Source organism: Pantherophis guttatus, chromosome 6 (assembly GCF_059756535.1).
Source record: "Pantherophis guttatus breed Tessera chromosome 6, ASM5975653v1, whole genome shotgun sequence".
In the NCBI taxonomy this organism is placed as follows: domain Eukaryota; kingdom Metazoa; phylum Chordata; class Lepidosauria; order Squamata; family Colubridae; genus Pantherophis; species Pantherophis guttatus.
Window position 1 is genome coordinate 44,993,764 of NC_142068.1, and position 19,061 is coordinate 45,012,824.

Genomic DNA, 19,061 nt, shown 5'->3' on the forward strand with positions numbered 1-19,061 from the left:
TTAAGCAATGGAAGGACTGTAATGCATGTTGGGCTATGCTTAGGGCATCAGTTGGCCTTTACCCCTAAAGGCATAGAAGACCTTGGGGCATATTTAAAAAAAAAAAAATCTCCAGAGGCTTTTTGTGGGTTTTTTGGTCTACGTCTTGCTTTGCAGCATGCTAGCTTCCCATGTATTTATTTTATTCTTTTAAATACAATTTCAAAAAGATGGGCAGGGATTTTTCAGATGTCCAAGAACACATACACAAGCACCATATTCTCCCTCTTTGATTTACAAATGTTTGTAAAACTTGTGTGCAAAAAGAGATATGAACATAATGAAAATGATGTCCATAGAAAAAGAGCTAAGGATTCTCAGCTTTAATAGTTTATACCATATCAGCTTTTAGTATTCTAATTGTCCAATAAAGACTGAGGCAACTTGGCAAAGCTGGCTGTATTTGTGGTTAAGATCCTCATACAGCCTCTACTGTACTGTTGTTTCAGTACAGGCCAGTGATATGGAATCAGTTGCAGAAGGCAGAAATATCAAAAAAATTATTTTATTGGCTAGGGGATTATTATAGTTGAAGTTGAGCACATCTGGAACATGGTAAACTGGTTACAATGGAACTTAATTTATTTCAGGTCTGATCGAAAACAGCTATTTGTCTATTCTTAGCCATGTCTGTTGTTGCCATTTTCCGTAGAACACGCTCTTACACTATTTTATAACCAGATAGATGAGTACATTTCTCTGGCTGTGTCTGGTATGAAGATGAAATTTCTACATAATGTGCAGCTATTTTCTTTTGTCTGTTTCATGTTTATCGGGAAACAGTTTTCAGTATGACAGCCTATTTATCCAGAAAAAATGATAATTATACTTATAAGGATTACTGTATAGGAAAGCGAGAACCAAGGTTTATTCATAATTCTTGGCAGGGGATTTTTTTATTAATAATGAAATACTTCTACAGTGCTTTCTCTCACACCTGAATTATTATAGTCACCTGTTCTAGAACTGGCAGAAAACTACTGATATTTAAAAATTCACTATTCCCAATGCTGCCCTGTCTTGTATCTGTTACCTTTAGGTTGGCTTATTGCCAAGCAGTGGTATCCTGATATTGCACATGCAGGTCATATTAAGCCTGGCAAACTAGTGAAATCCTCTGGCTTTGCTGTACACTCATGTTTTGGCAGGAAAGCATTGGCAGGGTGGGGGTTTCAGGAGGTAGCAAATCTTGACCACTGACCCCCGTCTCCTGTTTTATCAACTATGTCATCTAGTTTGCAGATGACATTGATAACCCAGTTGCCTCTTCCTCTCGTGATAAAGCAGGAGAAGCAGCTTTCTAATAAGCAGTTGCACCCCACAGCTCTGCCAGCCACCAATCAGCTGTCCATGAGCAGAGCTGTAAGTGTGTCCAGTACTTGCTGCCAGGAAATGGAACAAAGGAATGGTGGCAGAGGAAAAGGCTGGAACCTGAGGGGTTAGGTGGTGACAACTACACAAGCCTGATGTTGCTAATGGGTGTTTGCTACTTCACCCCTTACAATCACCTGACCTTCTGGCAGGATAGTCAGCAAAGCATGTCAGATTTCATACGTCTGGAAACTGCTATAGGTTGAGCACCACTTAACACTGTCCTGTACATAGGCTGACAATGAGATGAAGGCCATTTGATAGGGGTAATGCTGAATAAAGTATGTGTCGGTACAAGATGCAAATGAAGAGAGCTGGGCTGTGTAACCAAATGAGTCCCAAGCGAAGTCTAGCAGTAGGGCAAAGGAAACCTGAGGATGTGAATGCAATCTTTAGCAAGAAAAAATCTCGAAAGTGCCCTCCTCACTCTAAAGAACCCAGGAAGGACAGCGTGCTCAGCAGCCTCAACTTAGAACATTCAGTGTGTTGGAAGGAGATGGAATAGTAAATCAGGAGGAAGAGAAAAAAGGGTCTTATGTGGAGGGGGACATACAGTAACTGGGATTCTGAATGTGATGCAACATTTTGATTCCAGTTTTCCTCCTGAAATATTTATTTATTTATTTCGTCAAGCATGTATTTTATGACAGATGCAAGTGTAAACATAATTATAAATACATGAAAAGGATACGAATAAAAGAAAACATTAGGACAGGGGCTGCTTATGTAAGTGTGCTGCAGTTAAAAGTTGACAAGAATAAAGCAACGGGATATATTCTGCATTGGCATCTGTGGGTAAACAATCTATTTTAAACACGGGGGAAAAAAGCCCTTTGTGGGTAGATTTTCATTAACGCTGGAAAGCAGAAATATTCTTCCGACCACTTAGAAGAAAGGGTGGGGACTGATAACACAGATGAAGCATGTGAAAGATGGCCAGGCGAGCCGAGTGGAAGTTGTAATTATACCAATAGATATCAGAAGTTAATTATTTCTTTAAACGCTTGACTGGAAGCCCTCTTAATCTCAGCTGCCTGCAAATGTTGGCAATGGCTGTGATTATCCAGCTTGGGGGAGGGCAAGTGATCTGCATTGCTGAGAAACGTAAGAGAGCCGATGCTCCAGTTTTGCCTGGATCAGGTCGTCTTCTGCTTGGTTGCAAGCAAAGGCCTCTCAAAATTTTGATTTCATGTTAATATGTGCATAGTACACCACCTTTTCTGCCACTTAGTTAAGTTTATCCTTAGGGCTTTCTCTGTCCCTTGAAAACAGCCCTTCTTTCAGGTTGTGTGCGCTGGATGGAAAATCTAGGAGCTGAATGGGGCCGAAAGAGAAGGGTCCCAGGTCAAAGAAAACCCCCTGTGTGTGGGTACCTAAAGTGCCCTTGAGAATACACTTTCCAGTTATTTCACATTTCCGGAGCACGTAAGGTGATAGGAGGTCTTGGAAAGAGACTCGTTAATTATCCACAATTATTACTGTGTAATGCTGGGAGGGGCGAAAGGTGTTTCTGAAATGCTCTGTATCAGGTACCAAACTGATTTGGTGGACTTGATGTGAGTCTGGAGCTGGAAAGCAGCTCTGCTTTGGACTATGTCACAAAACACACCTAGTTTTTGGCCTGTTTTGCTGGGACATCGCGTGGTTGGTGAAGCAAAATAACACGGAAACATTTAAGCAACGAGTCTCTCCCCTCTCTCTATACTTGTGCATTCGGGAGGGTTTCCGGGCACTCCCCCTCTCTCCTCCTCCCCGCCTTCCTGAAAGCCCGTAGGACCTCCCCTGTTCCTTCCCCCGAAAGTGCCATCCCAAATGCAAAGTTCAGTGCGTGCAAAATGGCAAGTAGGCACTGTCGGCGCCTGGGCCCGGCTGGCATTCGCCGGATTTTGCCGGGCTGCAGGGCAAACCATTCGCGGCCTGCAGCCTCGTTGAAGCGGGAGTACGATGCTGTCGTGATCGGGGCAGGTGAGCCTCAGATGAATGAAGCCCATTTAACACATATGGGAGCGAAGGAGGCGCCCCAGGGCCAGATATAGAGATGGCCCACTGCCCAGATAGAATTGCCTTGGTTTGGAGTCAGTGTCTATCTTGGCGTCAAGAGTCTTCCTTCACATGCAAAGATCAAGCCTTGAAGTTTTAAACTAAAAACTATTGGCCATGCAGTCCTGTAGCCCTTTAAAAAGTAAAGCTTCCTAGGAGCGTCCTGCAATTTTTTTGAGAACAGTATAAACTTAGTTTGCCAATGTTGCCTTCTAGGATGTTTTTCTACTTCCCAGGTATTTTCTAATAGTGTCCCAACCAAATGTTTGTCAATATTGCATATTTATCTGGAGTTCTGCATTGCCCTTTAAGTATAGCATCTAAGCAACCTTGGCTGATCTCAATTAAGCAGAGTCACTTTTGGTCATTCAAAAAGTCAGGACTAGACTGGAATGTTAAAAAGCCACCTCATAGTTGCTAAGAAAACTCTCTGAAAGGGTTAATGCAGTCTTAAAAATCAAACATTGTTTGGAGACTTACTGTAATTCTGTGCCAGACATATACAGGGATCTTCAACCTCTGATCATTTAGATCAGTGTTTCTCCAGCATGCTGGCTGGGGAATTCTGGGAGTAAAATCCACTTGTCTTAAAATCGCCAAGATTGAGAAACACTGGTTTAGATACAGCCGAATTATACTTCCCAGCAACTTCATTCCTGACCATGCTGACTGTGGGTGGCCGGGCATGGCAATCCATTTGCATCTGCAGTCCTTACTGCTGATTTTAAATGTTTTCATATAACCTGTTCTTAATTGTATTATAAATTATAATTTTTCAAGTGAATCTTTTTTCCTTGACCCTTTCAGGGTTGAGAAAGGTGACAAAAATGCTTGTATAAATAAAATATGTGCAGCTATATAAGAAGAAGCATATGATGTAGCTTTTCATTCTGGGATATCTCTTTACAGGACACAATGGACTAGTAGCTGTAAGTACTGAGGGTGATGAGAAGAGGTGACACCTTACATCGGCTAGAACAGGTCCCAGGTGCTTAATCTGTACTTGGGGAGAATCTGTTCTTTGCTGGGGATATTTGGTTTTATAATTATGAGGTTCCGCAGCAGGGATTCTTGGAAGGCAGCAGGTGGAACTATTCAGGACCAAGTTAATACTCACTGCATCCCCAGGCTGCTTATCTGCAAAAGGGAGGGTTGAAAACAGTAGTGCTGGAGAGAAGATACATTGTGGGAGGCGCTGCAGTCACTGAAGAAGTCATCCCAGGTAAGAGTTAAACTGATCCAATACTTCCCTTTCCCAAGCATATAAACTTCTGCCCCTTGGTACACCTGATCTCCACTATTCTGCAGGCTTTCACTTCTCCAGAGCCTCTTACCTGCTCAGTCTGCTGAGACCCCAGATTTACACTGAGCTGGAGCTGAAGGTATGGATTGTGCTTTGGGTAGCACCAGGAAATACTTAGTATTGTTCGATATCTTTTTTTCCAAATTGTGCTTGTCATTTTTTTCCTGAAACCTGTTATATCCTGATCCCAGATCTGGCATGTTGTGGATAGCATTGACTGGGAACCTTCATTTGGTGGGTCCCAGGAAATGTGCCTTCTCTGCTGTAGCACCTGCCTTATGGAACATTATTCTTCCCCCTGAATTTAGATTAGCTCCATCCCTTTTGACATGTATTTGTTTTATTTTATATTTGTAAAATTTATTGGCCTCCCGTTTTCAATGTAACTGGGAGGTTTACAATCATAAAAGAAAACTATATTAAAATTATATTAAAAACATAAAAAGTTAATACAAAAAGCCAAACACTGTGGCCCAATTAAAAGATAGGGAGGGCAGGAGCAGTATGGGGGGAGATAGAATTTGCTGTTTATCTATCAACCACCTCCATTTTGATGTTCTACCAATGGAGTTGTTGTTGTTGTTGTTGTTGTTGTTGTTGTTATTATTATTATTATTATTATTATTATTATTATTATTATTATTTATTCAATTTATATACCGCCCTTCTCCTATTGGACTCAGGGCAGTGCACAGCCAAGGATAAAAACATACCACTACAAAATTTAAAACCGATTAAAAGAATTATACAGTTTTGGCCCACAATTTAAAACAATCCAATTAAAACCCAATTTACACTTAAAAAGCTAAAAAGAGCTAAAAGGGGGGGGGGGGTGTTTCACGCCAGCCCTGCTTGATGGAAAAGAAAAGTTTTTAGGGCACGGCGAAAGGCCCGGAGATCTGGTATCCTTCGTATCTCCGGGGGCAAATCGTTCCAGAGGGCAGGTGCTGCCACAGAGAAGGCCCTCCCCTGGGGGTCACCAGCCGACATTGCCTGGCTGATGACACCCTGAGGAGTCTCTGTGGGAGTGTACTGGTCGGTGGGAGGCCAAGCTAACTGGCAGAGCCAGGTCTTTAGGCTCTTATGGAAGGTCAGGAGGATTGGAGCTAACTTCAGGGGGGCAGGAGGGAGGCACAATGTTCCAGAGGGCAGGTGCAATGGCAGAGAAGACCCTTTTCCTGGACCCCGCCAGCCTGAATACTTGGGCTGACAAGGTCTGTAGCATGCCTCCTCTGCTGGCATGGGTGGGGCAGGCCAATCCCAGTGGGATGAGATGGTCATTCTGGAAATCCATCAAGTTTTGACTATTATCAGGCCTGGGTCTCCCAGGGAACTGGAACTTGCTCTGATGACTCCATTATTGAGGTAGCCATTTTTTTTCTTCCCACTCCTGTTGTTTGTATTTTTTTCTTTTATGGTATTTGTTAATAAGGTTTTTTATATTGGACATTTTTGTTTTTATTTATTGTTTTATCTGGTTGTTTGCTGCCCAGAGTTGCCTTCTGTGAAATGGGTGTGTGTATAATATATATAAAATAAATACATTTGATTAACATTTCAATAATCAAGGAAGCAAACTCTTGAAATCAGAAACCAACAGATAATAGGTTTAAAAAAGGAGCCTCTTCATATTGAGGAGCTTACCAGGAATTAAGTCCCACTATATTTGATGAAGTTTACTCCACATATAAACGTATTTAAAAGACTGCAGCCTAAATTAGCTGGTGGCCATTTGTACAATTGTTAGTGGTGTAAAGCGATCATTCTTCTATTGTATGCCAGGAAAGGGTAATTCTGGGGCTGTTGTATAACATACGCTTTGGCATAGTCACCTATATGTCTGAGCTCTGTGCACAAATCTCCCTACTGCATGTGTGTGATAATTCTGTCTTGCAGAAACATGGCTTAAAAGTGCTTCTACGTGACCCCCATTCCTTCACTCCAATCCTGGAGGACAGCCAGGGTGGGCAAGTTCCTCGCTCGCTGTTGCTGGGGAACAACATGGCTGAGACACAGAAACAGATTGCCCAGTTCTCCCTAAAGGATGCCCAGGTATTTGGGGAGGACTGATCTTGAAGGCAGAGGGGAAAGGAGCATAGAACATATCACAGTCACATGATACAAGAAATACAATAATATTTGTGAGTGCTTGGGGTGTTGATTTGTAAGAAAAGGCTTGCTCTAGAAACGAGCTGAATAGCTTCTCTTCCTTTACTTTTGCAGGCTTTTCCCAAGTATGAGGCGTTTATGAACCGCTTGGTGACAGCCATTGACCCTCTACTTGATATCTGTCCAATGGATGTAGCTGCGCTCACCCAGGGCTCCTTGCGTCAGCGATTCAGGGCCTTGGTGGGGTTGAGAGCCCTGTTCCGTGCGGGTGAGAGACGGGTGGCCCAGGCCCCGCCATTTGTGATACCTATCCAGATTTCTCTTCAGTGGCTGTTGTGGTGAATTACATAGATGATCAGAATCTCACCCAACCACATAGACTTTGTACTTGAATTACCATTCTCTCCTCTTACCTTGCTGTAAGGTAAGAAGGAGTAAATGCAATCCTAGATCAGGGATGGCGAACCTATGGCACGCATGCCGGAAGTGGCATGCAGAACCATCTCTCCAGGCACACCAGCCATTGCCTGTTGCTCTTCTGGGTTCCAAGGCAGACATGCACGCCGGCCAGCTGGTCTTCACGTGTGCAGGAGCACAGGAAACCGGAAGAGCAGCTCCCTGGGGCACATGCGTGTGCCGGGAAGCTGAGCATCTGGTTTCCGGCATGTGCGTGTGCGCCAGCCAGCTGGTCTTTGCACACATGCATGCCAGAAACCGGAAGACCAGGTGACCGCCGCGCATGCGCACACGGGAAACTAAGCTCAGATTCCCGGCATGCACATGCACACTGGGGAGCTGCTCTTCCAGTTTCCGGCGCCCCCGTGCATGCACGCACACACTCCCGTTTCAGCACTTTGTACTGAAAAGGTTCGCTAATGCTGCCCTAGACTTCTTTTTTGCAGCCCTTAAAGAATTTCTGATCATGTTTACTAAAATTTGGCACCCAGTTTCCAACAATTTTGAGAAGGAAACACGTGGACATTAGCCTTGGCCTTAAAATAAAACCTAGCCTCGCCCACACGTGTAACCTTATCTAGCCCAAAAGCATTTAAACAAAAGATTATTTGTTTCTATCTTGGAACAAGAAAACAACCACTATATCCCTTGGAAACTACATTGGCTGATAAACTGAGGGCTGCACTCATTTGCACACTTAGTTGTACTAATACATGTGTGCACTAATGCCCAAAGAATACACATACAAGAAGAAGACTATGCTAAATCAATTAAGATTACTTTGCATCTTCCCTAAATTTGATTGTTGAAATCAACATTTTTATAAATTGAAAATCGGCACTAACAGTAATAACCTATGGAGCAGTTTGTGAAGATTTTTTTGCCAAAGGGGTGCTGCTAACCAAGAAATGTGAACTTAAAAGTGTTTAAGCAGCATGCATGGCATATCACCTGTGTATGAACAGCAGTGGAAGATGAGAGAGAGAGAGAGAGAGAGGGAGGGAGGAAGGAGAGGAATTTTCCTGGTATGATCTTTTTACTGGGGATCTTCTGCAGCTATAAGTCTGTCTTTGTGTGGGATGTTAACTAGAGTAGTTTCCCTTTTGGTTCTATATTTGAAAGGCATGAATCACCTTATTTATTTGTTTATTTATTTTCTATAGCTGTCCATCTCAAACACATGACTCTTGGGGTGGGGTGGGCAAACAATAACCTTGTTTTCTTCTTGCCAGGATTTGCTTTGGGAAAACAACTTCCACAGTATTATGAGGTTCTCACAGCTCCCATTTCCAAGGTGAATGGCCCTGGTCAATCTGAAATAGGGGGATTGTTTGCATAGCCTTTTTATTGTATAACTGTACTATCTCCCTAATTCAGTAGGTGCTCAATAATACATTTTGGATAACTTTAATTTGAACTGTAAAAGGATCCTAAGGTTAGCCTAGCACCTGTGGGTCAGAGGAAGGCAATGAGTACATAGAATGTATATAGATTCCTTCAGGGTTTACATACAAGGCTTGTTTCTCATTCTCTTCTTGCAGATTTTGGATTTCTGGTTTGAATCAGAGCCCTTAAAAGCAACATTGGCCACAGATGCGGTGATTGGTGCCATGGCTGGTCCACACACACCAGGCAGTGGGTAATAATATTGTTCTTAATTCTTATTGCTGTTTTACAACTTAACCTCTCCCTCCTATCTCTGCACATACATTTCTTTCATCCTTTCATATTCATCCCCAGCCTTTATACCTTGTTGGAAATCAACAGCACACTATATACCAGCATTGCTGGACTCAAGGAAAATAGCTAGTAAGTTATACCAAGCATCATTACATTTTATTTCTATAATACTCTACATTTTTGTAAGCCCTTGGGAAGTGAAGTGTTATTATTCTAATGCACACAATCACTGTAATGCATACAGTTATAAAGACTAAGTTGTATTTGAGGCAGAAGACTTGTATTGAAAAAGGTATACAGAAAGACAAACCCAAGCTGCTTGCCAGGATCTACATTAGTGTTTCTCAACCTTGACAGTTTGAAGATATGTGGACTTCAACTTCCAGAATTCCCTAGCCTGCTATGTTATGTTATGTTGGCTGGGGAATTCTGGGAGTTGGTCCACACAATTTCAAACTGCTAAGGTTGAGAAACACTGATCTACATTAAAAATAAAATTGCAGCCTTCATAATATTACTTGGCAGTCCCTAATTGTTGTCCTTTCTCATAGATACGTTCTGCTGCACCATGTCATGGGAGGAGTAGAGGGGCGCAAGGGTGCCTGGGGTTATGTGTCTGGTGGCATGGGGGCACTTTCCAGGTCCTTGGCTCGTGCTGCAACTACATTTGGGGCTGAGATCTTTACTGATAAGGTGAGTCAATTTATCAAATCTTGATCTGAGGAGTGACAAAAAGGCCTCCAGGAAAGAGGACACTGGCAAAGAACAATGAACCAAGAAAAGAGGCAGCAAATGCAATTGTTTGCTGTTATGTAAGGAACTGGGTTCCTTATATCTTTGATCCACAGGGCAAGACACAGATATTCAAACTTGGGTTTTTTTATGGAGGGGACAGCCTGAAGTCAAGATCCCTTCTACCACCAGATTAAGTAGGCAGTTTTTACTAATCACATGAGAACCCATACTTACTTGCTGATTGTTTTGTTTTTCCTCCTCAGGCAGTTTCCCAGATTCTCCTGAGTTCTGATAAGAAGGTTCAAGGAGTTTGTCTCCAGGATGGAACTGAAGTGAAGAGCCACTTGGTGCTGTCCAATGCATCTCCACATCATACCTTTTTGGAGCTGACTCCACAAGTATGTTTAGCTTTCTGACAAAACAGGGAATGCCTCAGGGGGACTTGTTAGAAAACCATCACCATTACCCTTATTTTTTTCCTTCTCTTAAAAACCAGGATGCCTAGAACTTGCCCCAAATATTTGATGGATTTATTTGCATTCTAGTTCTGGTTAAGCAATGTGCATCTCTTGCAACAAGACCCAGAAGAAAGCAGGGACTATAATTTGCCTAGAAGAGAACTGGATTACGGATTCTCAGCCAAATAAGATTGTTGAGAGTTCCTTCAATTGATATAAGAGAAAGACTGATAAATGTTTGGAAAGAGGAAGGCATTCCAAAGGGAAAGGGGGAGAAGACTGAGCCGTGTGGTCCCAGTATATGTTTCTCCATCTTCCTGTTCCAGAATTCCTACCTAATGCCAGGCAAATCTAAATGAGTGCCACTGAGATCTTAAGATTCTTCTAATTCTAGTTTGTATTGATTAATACTTTTTTTCAGAACAGTGGATTGCTTTCATATTAAACACTGAACCTCCAATTGTATTGCATTCCAGAAATGGAGGGTACCATATTCTCTGGCATAAAGTCCTTATTCTGTCAATGAACTGCCCTATCTGAGGTGTGGGTACTAACTGAGATACCTTTTAGTATTTTTAATTCATTTATATATGAAATAATGGTCTTTTCAAACTGGGACTTTTTCCATACAAAATATGTGATATGGCACTTAATCACGACCCTTGATCAAGTAGGCTTACTTGGTCAACTGCTACCATTAGGACAGTTGTCATACTGTATCCATCTAAATCTGAATTCTTGGCAACTGCATACAGGGGTGAGTGACTGAGAGTGCCAATCATGTATGCATTCTTCACATAGTATAAAATATATGAAGAATGAGAAAAGTGAGTTTGGGCAGTTAAACTCCAAACTATTTTCCAAATAGTTTGCTTCAAAACCAAGCATCTGTGTTTCTTCTTTCTAGGAGCATCTGCCCTTGGAGTTTGTACAAAGAATCTCACAGTTCGACACACGTTCTCCAGTCACCAAGATCAATGGTGAGGACTGTAAGGCAGTGAATAGGTGAGAAGCTTCCATGTAAAAGTTCTTAGTGGTACAATAATTTCCATGGTCCTGGGCACAACAGGCAGAGCTCTCCCTATCTAATACTGGGTAAATTTAATAGGGCCAACTGAAACATGACAGAACGGATAACAGATTTCTGTTCTTCAGACTGGATAGTACAAAAGACATGTGAAGAATAGAAAAAGCAAAAAAAAAAAAGAGGAATTATCTTTTGTTCTTCCAATTCAATTGCTCAGATAATTGGAAATTATTTTTATTTGCCCCCCCCCACCCCAACTTTAGAGGGCTGGTGATTTAAAGAACAATGTTGACAAAGTGGGGAACCAATGGCTCTCATGCTACACAGAACAGTTTGCAAAACACTGATCATATGTCCCAATCTCAAAGCAGAGAAGAAAACAGCCAATTTTTTGTAGACTTGAAAAGGTAGGATCAAAAGGCCCAGAATTTAAATCCTAAAATAGAAATTATGTAGGACTTGATTTCTGTTGCAGTAGGTAGGTGTTCTTCATAAGTATGGATTCCATTTTATCTGCAATAAATGACTTATCTATGTTCTGTTGTGAGCAAATTCCTGAATGCTGTGTTAAGTATCTGGAGAACTGAAATTTATTGTACTGCCTAGCGTTGTTTATAACATCAACTTTTACTACGCATATCCCCAGTGGCTGTGGATCGGTTGCCCAATTTTCTGGCTGTCTCAAACACTACCAGCAACGACCCCTTGCCCCACCATCAATGCTCCATCCATCTCAATTGTGAAAACACTCATGCCTTGCACCAGGCCTTTGAAGATGCTTGCAATGGGAGGCCCTCGAGAAGGTATGGTCAGCACTTCTGAGTGGCTTCAATAGATTTGAGGGAGTGGTGAAATGTAATATTTGTTACTACTGGTTCTGTGGGCGTGGCTTAGTGGTGGTGGGGTAATGTGACGGTGGGCGTGGCCATTTTAAAAAAAAATTTTTTTAAAGCATTTTTTTCAGGTGAATAGGTTGTAAAAAAATGATGTGGCGTCCGATCGTCAGAGCCTTTTTTATACCATTTAAAAGCAGGAAGTAACGACATCTGGGCAGGTGGGCGGAGCCTCTCGCCACCATCACTACCGGTTCTCCGAACCACCTGCCACAATTGCTACCGGATTGCCCGATCCGGCCCGAACCAGGAGCATTTCACTCCTGAATTGGGGATGGAGCACCCACCCCCCCAAAAACCCTGCATATTTCCAGTTATGTTAGATTTCAGTTCCTATAATTCCCAGCCAACATGGCAAAGAATGGTGATTGAGAATTATGTAAACTGAGGTCCTCTTAGCTTTGAGGGAGACAACCTTTTCCTGCCCTATCAGCTACAGAAGAGAATGAAGTCAACTCAATTCTAATATATGAAATTATATATGCTAATATATGCTACTATTACTTAATACATATTTAAAACTGTTATGGTTGGACCTGCTCCCAGCTATCCTTTTAGGTAGCCGTCCTAGTACTCAACCTGGAAGTGCCCTGCAGTTAAATTTACTATTTTCCTACACTTGAGAGCACAGACTTAAACTGTTAACTCAGATTTCACCTCTCCAGAGTTTCTAATCTAAAACCCTTACCATGATCTAATCCTGGTAGCTCATTTTGTAGCAAAGCAAATATTATTTTCTAGTAAGTTATATGACTGTGAATTTCATATGCATCTACACAGTTTCATTAGCTATTTTAGGCACTGCAACATCTGTCAGGCTTTTGTTCCTGTTATGAATGTAGTGCAGAAATTCTAATTTAGATGCACATTCTGCACTGCTGGTTTGATCTTCCAGTGCCATATCTTTGCAACAACAAAGAGTTTGCTGGTGTTTTCTGTTTTTTTCATCTCTCAGTATTATCATTTATTCAACAGTTTTAAGTGCACAATACCATTTAAAATCCAGAATAGTAATTCACCTTGACACTCAATCTGTGCTTTGTGTAGAAAGAAAATTAACAGCCCAATTATATGGTTGTTTACTCACTAGAATTAAGTTCATGAAAATTACTGAGGCCAACTCCCAAATAAATTGTATGTGGAATTGCATTGTTAGGTTAAGGTATACTATTTCAACCCCATAATAAATAAAATTGGAATATTAGGCCTCATGCTGGAAATCATATACTCCAGATAAGATGGTATCTGTTATCTATAATGAAAATTGCCTATTTCAAATTTGTATTTTCTTGGTTTTATGAGAATAGCAAATGGGACCCAGAACCAACAATATGTGGATGGTGCTCTTGACCAATCTTTTCTGTTTAATCTGTCATCTGTCCAATTTCCTTCTGGTTTCCTCTTCTATTGGTCAGAAGAGCTGAATTTGCTACTAGTATTTGCTAGGAATGGGTGATTCCCTCACCCTCCCCATGTTGCTGAATTTCAATTTCCAGCAACCCCAACTAGTCTGATTAAAGATGATGCTAGAAGTTGACATTCTGCAAGAACTGGAGTGCTACTTCATGTTCACCCCTGGATTTATGTGTATTGTTTTCAGCGAGTTTTTGCAAAGTCAGTACATATTACGAAACAAGTAGGACTTTGTCCTGTCACGTTATCCTTCAGCAGACTTTAGGTCTTCTCAGAAGATTTGTTTCAAGGCTTGGGCTATCTTCTTGGCTTGGTGCCAAGTACCTTATTTAGTTCCCTTCTGTTGGAAGCTGTTGGCAGGATTGTATTAGGGCAAGTCCAGTGTGTTAGTATAAAACTGAGGCATGATCTTAGCAGCCACAGATAGAGAACTGTCAGCCAGTGACTCTGGGGATAAGAGTCACAAGCTGCCTTCTTTCTTGTTGTTTAGGCCCATGATTGAGATGTGCATTCCATCGGTCTTGGATCCTACCCTGGCTCCCCCAGGCTGCCATGTGATTTCACTTTTTACCCAATACACCCCCTATTTGCTTGCCGAAGAAAAACAGTGGGACTCCCGTGACCGAGAGGACTATGCCAATCAAGGTACAGCCAATGGCTAAACCCTGGCAGGGAGTAATCTTGGTATAAAGGGCAAATCTTGCATTTACCTAAGGAGCATCTACCATTTGCAAGACTATCTTTACCTTTCCACTCATGTATACCTTATCACTGTATCCTTGATAAAATGTTAATTCCCTTACTCTTTTAGAAGGATTTATTGCTCTCAGTTGCTGTTTCAGTACACAGAGAAAACCTCTGAGAACAGCCAAGTGCATTTCCTGATAATGAACAGGGAAGTTCTTGGAATGAACAGGAGCCTAGCAGCAACTGAAGGATAATTTAATCACAGAGCATCCCTAGCTTTATGTTCTTGAAGGTTTGCATTCCAACCTGTCTAAAAGGTAGATGTTGGGGGGGCCACCTAGATAAATAATGATTGATTTGCCTTGAACCAAGAAACAAGTATTTTATTCTATTTGGCCAATGAGAAGACTGCCTCATACTATATCAGACCATGGATCCAACTGTTTAAGTGTCTTCAACAGTAACTGGGAGGAGATTCCAAGATTAAAGATAGAGGCTCTCCAGTTCAACCTGGACATTCCAGAGATTAATGTTGGGAAGTTCTGTTCTACTCCTGATTTACGGTCCCTACCAGATGTCTTCTCTCTCTGTAGTATTTGACAGTGTTGAAGCCTATGCACCTGGGTTCAAGGCATCCATCATTGGCATAGATGTTTTAACACCTCCAGACCTTGAGCAGATCTTTGGCCTACCTGGTGGGGTATGTATTTCCTGAAAATCACCCCTCCCCCCTCAATTTAAGAGACTGTATAGCTTGATCTTTACACAGTAACTTTGTCTAAAACCCACCCACCCACTTACAAATTACCATAAGGATTGTTTTTATTCTTCCGCCTTTGACTGTAAAATAGTCTTGGAAATCTATCCTATATGCTATTCTTAGACTCTGAATGCCACAGGGTAGCCATTCCCTTTCTCTGCCCTGGGAAATGGTCAAGGACCCCTGTCTCTTCAGCAATGTCTCATCTGACACTGCCTCTGACTTTCAGAATATATTCCATGGAGCCATGTCTTTGGATCAGTTATATTTTGCCCGACCAGTGCCATCTTACTCCAGTTACCAGTCTCCAATCCAAGGCCTATACCTCTGTGGAAGCGGTGCTCATCCTGGTATGTCTGGGAGAGGGGCAGGGTGAATGGTATATGCAAGGCTGCAATTAAAAAAAAAAGACATAAAAGGTGTTTGCCCATAGTGTCATTATGGGAACCTTGATTTCTGCAATATAGTCCTGGAAGGGGCTGAAAGAGTTTGGGGTCATTTGTTCAGGCCTACCTGTCAATCACAAATATTTCTAAGAACCATTCCAAGTTACCATTTTATTTTCTGTTGTAGTCAACAGAAATATTTCTAAGAACCGTTCCAAGTTACCATTTTACTTTCTGTTGTAGTCAAGCCTCTTTCTTCCTTCAATGCCTCAATTTTCTTCCTAGGAGGAGGTGTGATGGGAGCAGTGGGACGCAATGCTGCTAGAGTAGCCTTGGAGGATTTCAAGAATCTCTGAACCAATAGGATGATTTACTGCATTGGCTCAAAAAGAGAGAAATCTGGGCATTCTCCAACCCAAGCCTTTGAAATGAACTCTCTTACTTTAGCATTTGGGGGCCTGTTTTACTAGCGTCCTTTCATATTTTTTCATCACAAATTATTCAGTATACCACTACGATACATTTCTCCTGGAGTAGCATGGTCACTAAGCAAGTAAGAGCCACTGCTGCTTCATGTGGGACACAAAACATGCTATGAACACAATGGCTGAGCTTTTCTGGCAAATTTGTTTCAACTTTATAATCAACTAACATGCTTCCCATGTTGTATTATTTAACCAGGAGTTTGTCCCTCTATCTTGTTCAACAACTTATTCATCTTCTTTGGATCATTGAAGGAATGCACACAGCTTATAGTTCTCCTGTAGTTAGAGGAACGCTTAGAGCCATGCAGGAAGGAGAACCCACGGGGTAGCTTTCTCTCCGGTTGAATAAGCCAATTATACTGAGGTTCGTTTAGTTCAGATTGTCTTGGACTGCTCTTTAGCAATTTCTTTTCTTCCAAAACTCCCAGCGGTGCTATTTATCTTGCTTTTTGCTTCTTGACCTGTGAAAATACGGCCATTCTGAAATGCTGCTCCTGAGAACCAGTTTATAACATAGATGATGAGTCATGTTTTCCAGAAGATCAAAACCAAGGCCAGGTTGTTACAAAATCACCTCAGCAGAGGGTTAAGGAGAGTCTGCTGCCATTCATGTCATCTAACCTTGTGCTCCCCATCCAAAGCCAGATATGCCTGACTGAGCCAGCGTCCCAAAGAGTCATATTTCTCACTAGCAAAAAGCAGCTGCTTGCAAACACCTCTCTGCAATCTGACTGCAAATCCAGTCAGGAAATGGCCAGAAGCCAGCTGCCCTTGCTGATTCGGCCTCGGTTGGATTTTCTGCACCAGCTAATCTCAGTCACAAAGCATGGGAGCCAGAATACTTGGCTGCTATCCGTTCCATTCCATTGAAATCAGTGGGAATAAATCAGTTTAAATCTAATACTCCACCTCAGTTTTCCACATGGATTGCAAGCAAAATGTGTTGACACAGTGAGAAATGTCAGTAGCTCCCCTCCCTGTATGTGATGAATGAATTTCATATGAAGAACTGATGATAAAATCATTGCCTACTAGAAAATATCCAGAGATTAATAAAGAGTTTGAAAAACGCCTTCCTTTCTCCAATCATCTTTTGTAGTACTGTAATGTTTCTCTTGTTTTATGGGAGCACATCAGTCACTGGCTGCCGGATTCAAAGCAAGCACAGACAATGCTGGTTGTGGGGTTTGTGGATGGGGGTTGCCATTGGTCTCACACTTTCTCAACTGCAGTTTATGAGCAACAGCCGTTCATCTCGATGTGACTTCCTTAGGAACTGGCACAAACATCGACTGACATAAATTGAAATTGTATGCGGCAGTAGGTAGATTTTTCCAAGGAAAAGGAAATTGTCAAAGGCTGACAAAGTAGTTATGTAAAGCCACATAATTTCTGAGTCATCATACAAAACGATGAAATATCAGCTTTATTCTTAGGAAACAGGAAGCATGTTACATAAAATAATAGAGCCTTCTACTTCCCAAACATTTGTCAACCCCAAATATCCGGTCTCGGTTGTAATGCAACCCAGGGCAACTACTCCCTATATTACCACCCCGATGGTTCGCATTGGAAATATTTCCTTGTTAAATCTAAGTTCCCCCCAATGTCCTGTGTATTGCAGTAGCTGCAGTTACAGGAATTAGTGCACGAACAATTTCTTGTTCCTGCACTTTTCTTGATGGTTCATAGTAACATAAGTTTGTAAATATTCACTTATATGAAGATTGTAAAGGGCCCCATTTTATATCGCATCCCGTGGCAATCATCTTGTGTGGTATCTGGTCAAGAGTGGGTGCTTTAGCAGAGGAACTTTTCAGAACTGAATTGAACCTAGAACAAACAGCACAGTGGAAAGAATCAAAAGCTGGGCTTCGTTTTTCTGCTAAGTCATGATTAGTTTAACCACAGTTAATTGAATAAACTGAAAGTGGATGGATTCACACAACTTATATGGCACAGCTCCTAAGGTCATTCAGCCTGAAAGTTCATCACTGCTTTACACAAGTTACTATTATTTCATCATAACCCAACAGACCACAGTCTGTGGAACTATTTTTTTGGCTAGACCAAAGATGGCCACAAGAGGGAACCATTGCTGCTTAAATTAAGAGGGTTTAAAAGAGCAAGGGCAGAGTAGCCCTATTCTAATGCAGTTCCATAGTCTTAACTAAGGCAGCTGTATTTTTCATTTGTTGGTGTCATGTTCACATTTTGCACAGCTGTTTTGGTACTACTGGTAGTATCTGGCAGTGCTGCATCCATGCCATCTAGCTTGCAACATATGAGATTTGGCCTAGCCTGAGCTAAAACATGGGTCATCTGCCATCACCCCTTTTCCATAAACAGAAAATGCTAATAATGGAAACATTTATAATGGAAAATAATAGTTGGTGCTGATGTCCCAAGGAAAAGCAAAATCCAGTTGTCAGTACATTTCCCAGAATATATCTGTTTACATACACTGCTAAGCCATGAGTTGACTAATGATGGCTTAATAATTACATAACTGGTTAGTGCAGAGTATGATAAACCCCGAGTCATGATTTATAAAGCACAGCAATGTCTGAGTTCATTCTCTAAATATATTTTCCTTTTGCCTTCAGTTTTGCCCCATGAAGATGAAAATCTTAATATATTTAGGAAATATACACCAGGTTCAAGTGTCATCCTTCACTTCTTCTGGAAGTAACTCTCCAGGGTTTCTGGCAGAGAACATCTTTTTCATTATCTTTGATTTGATCCCTTTATCTTAGAGATACCAAGAGTTGAATCCAGAACTTCCAGATCAACTTTGTTTTTGAGCTGTGATCCCTCGTGCTGCTCTTGCCAAAAATAGCACAGGTATAAGAGGACGAGAACAGGCCTGTGCAAGTCAGTTTCATCAAGGCATGGAGACAGACCTAAGTGCTTTATTCAGGTGTTTCATTTTGCCCTACTTGCCATTGGCATCCCAGGAGAGGGAGAGATGCTGTAATCACATAAACCAGGGGTCTCCAACCTTGGCAACTTTAAGACTTGTGGACTTCAACTCCCAGAGTTCGTCAGCCAGCAAAACTGGCAAAGCTGGCTGAGGAACTCTGGGAGTTGAAGTCCACAAGTCTTAAAGTTGCCAAGGTTGGAGACCCCTGACATAAACCATGGAACTTTCTATTTGCATTCCACACCCTGAAGCAAATATATGTCATATTTGCATCACTGTGCTGCTATTTTGATGAC

The 19,061-nt window shown here is 41.7% G+C and overlaps 1 protein-coding gene across 1 annotated transcript; it reads left to right on the forward strand.

Moving 5' to 3' along the window:
- Positions 1 to 3,185: 3,185 nt before the first annotated feature.
- PYROXD2 (pyridine nucleotide-disulphide oxidoreductase domain 2) lies at positions 3,186 to 16,915 on the forward strand. Its single transcript, XM_034439851.2, has 16 exons — positions 3,186 to 3,375; positions 4,360 to 4,379; positions 4,579 to 4,672; positions 4,759 to 4,832; positions 6,650 to 6,805; positions 6,977 to 7,130; positions 8,551 to 8,612; positions 8,860 to 8,957; positions 9,550 to 9,691; positions 9,997 to 10,131; positions 11,099 to 11,171; positions 11,865 to 12,021; positions 14,015 to 14,169; positions 14,805 to 14,911; positions 15,201 to 15,321; positions 15,643 to 16,915. Exons 1-16 carry the CDS (start codon positions 3,246 to 3,248, stop codon positions 15,711 to 15,713), a joined length of 1,749 nt encoding a protein of 582 aa, XP_034295742.2. The 5' UTR covers positions 3,186 to 3,245; the 3' UTR covers positions 15,714 to 16,915.
- Positions 16,916 to 19,061: the final 2,146 nt, after the last annotated feature.

What these genes read in the sequence shown, in the direction of transcription:
- PYROXD2 (XM_034439851.2), top strand. Translation starts at nt 3,246, where the DNA reads ATGGCAAGTAGGCACTGTCGGCGCCTGGGCCCGGCTGGCATTCGCCGG. An exon ending in TGCTGTCGTGATCGGGGCAG is followed by an intron (nt 3,376 to 4,359) that starts GTGAGCCTCAGA and finishes ATCTCTTTACAG; the next exon opens with GACACAATGGACTAGTAGCT. An exon ending in TTTTGGAGCTGACTCCACAA is followed by an intron (nt 10,132 to 11,098) that starts GTATGTTTAGCT and finishes TCTTCTTTCTAG; the next exon opens with GAGCATCTGCCCTTGGAGTT.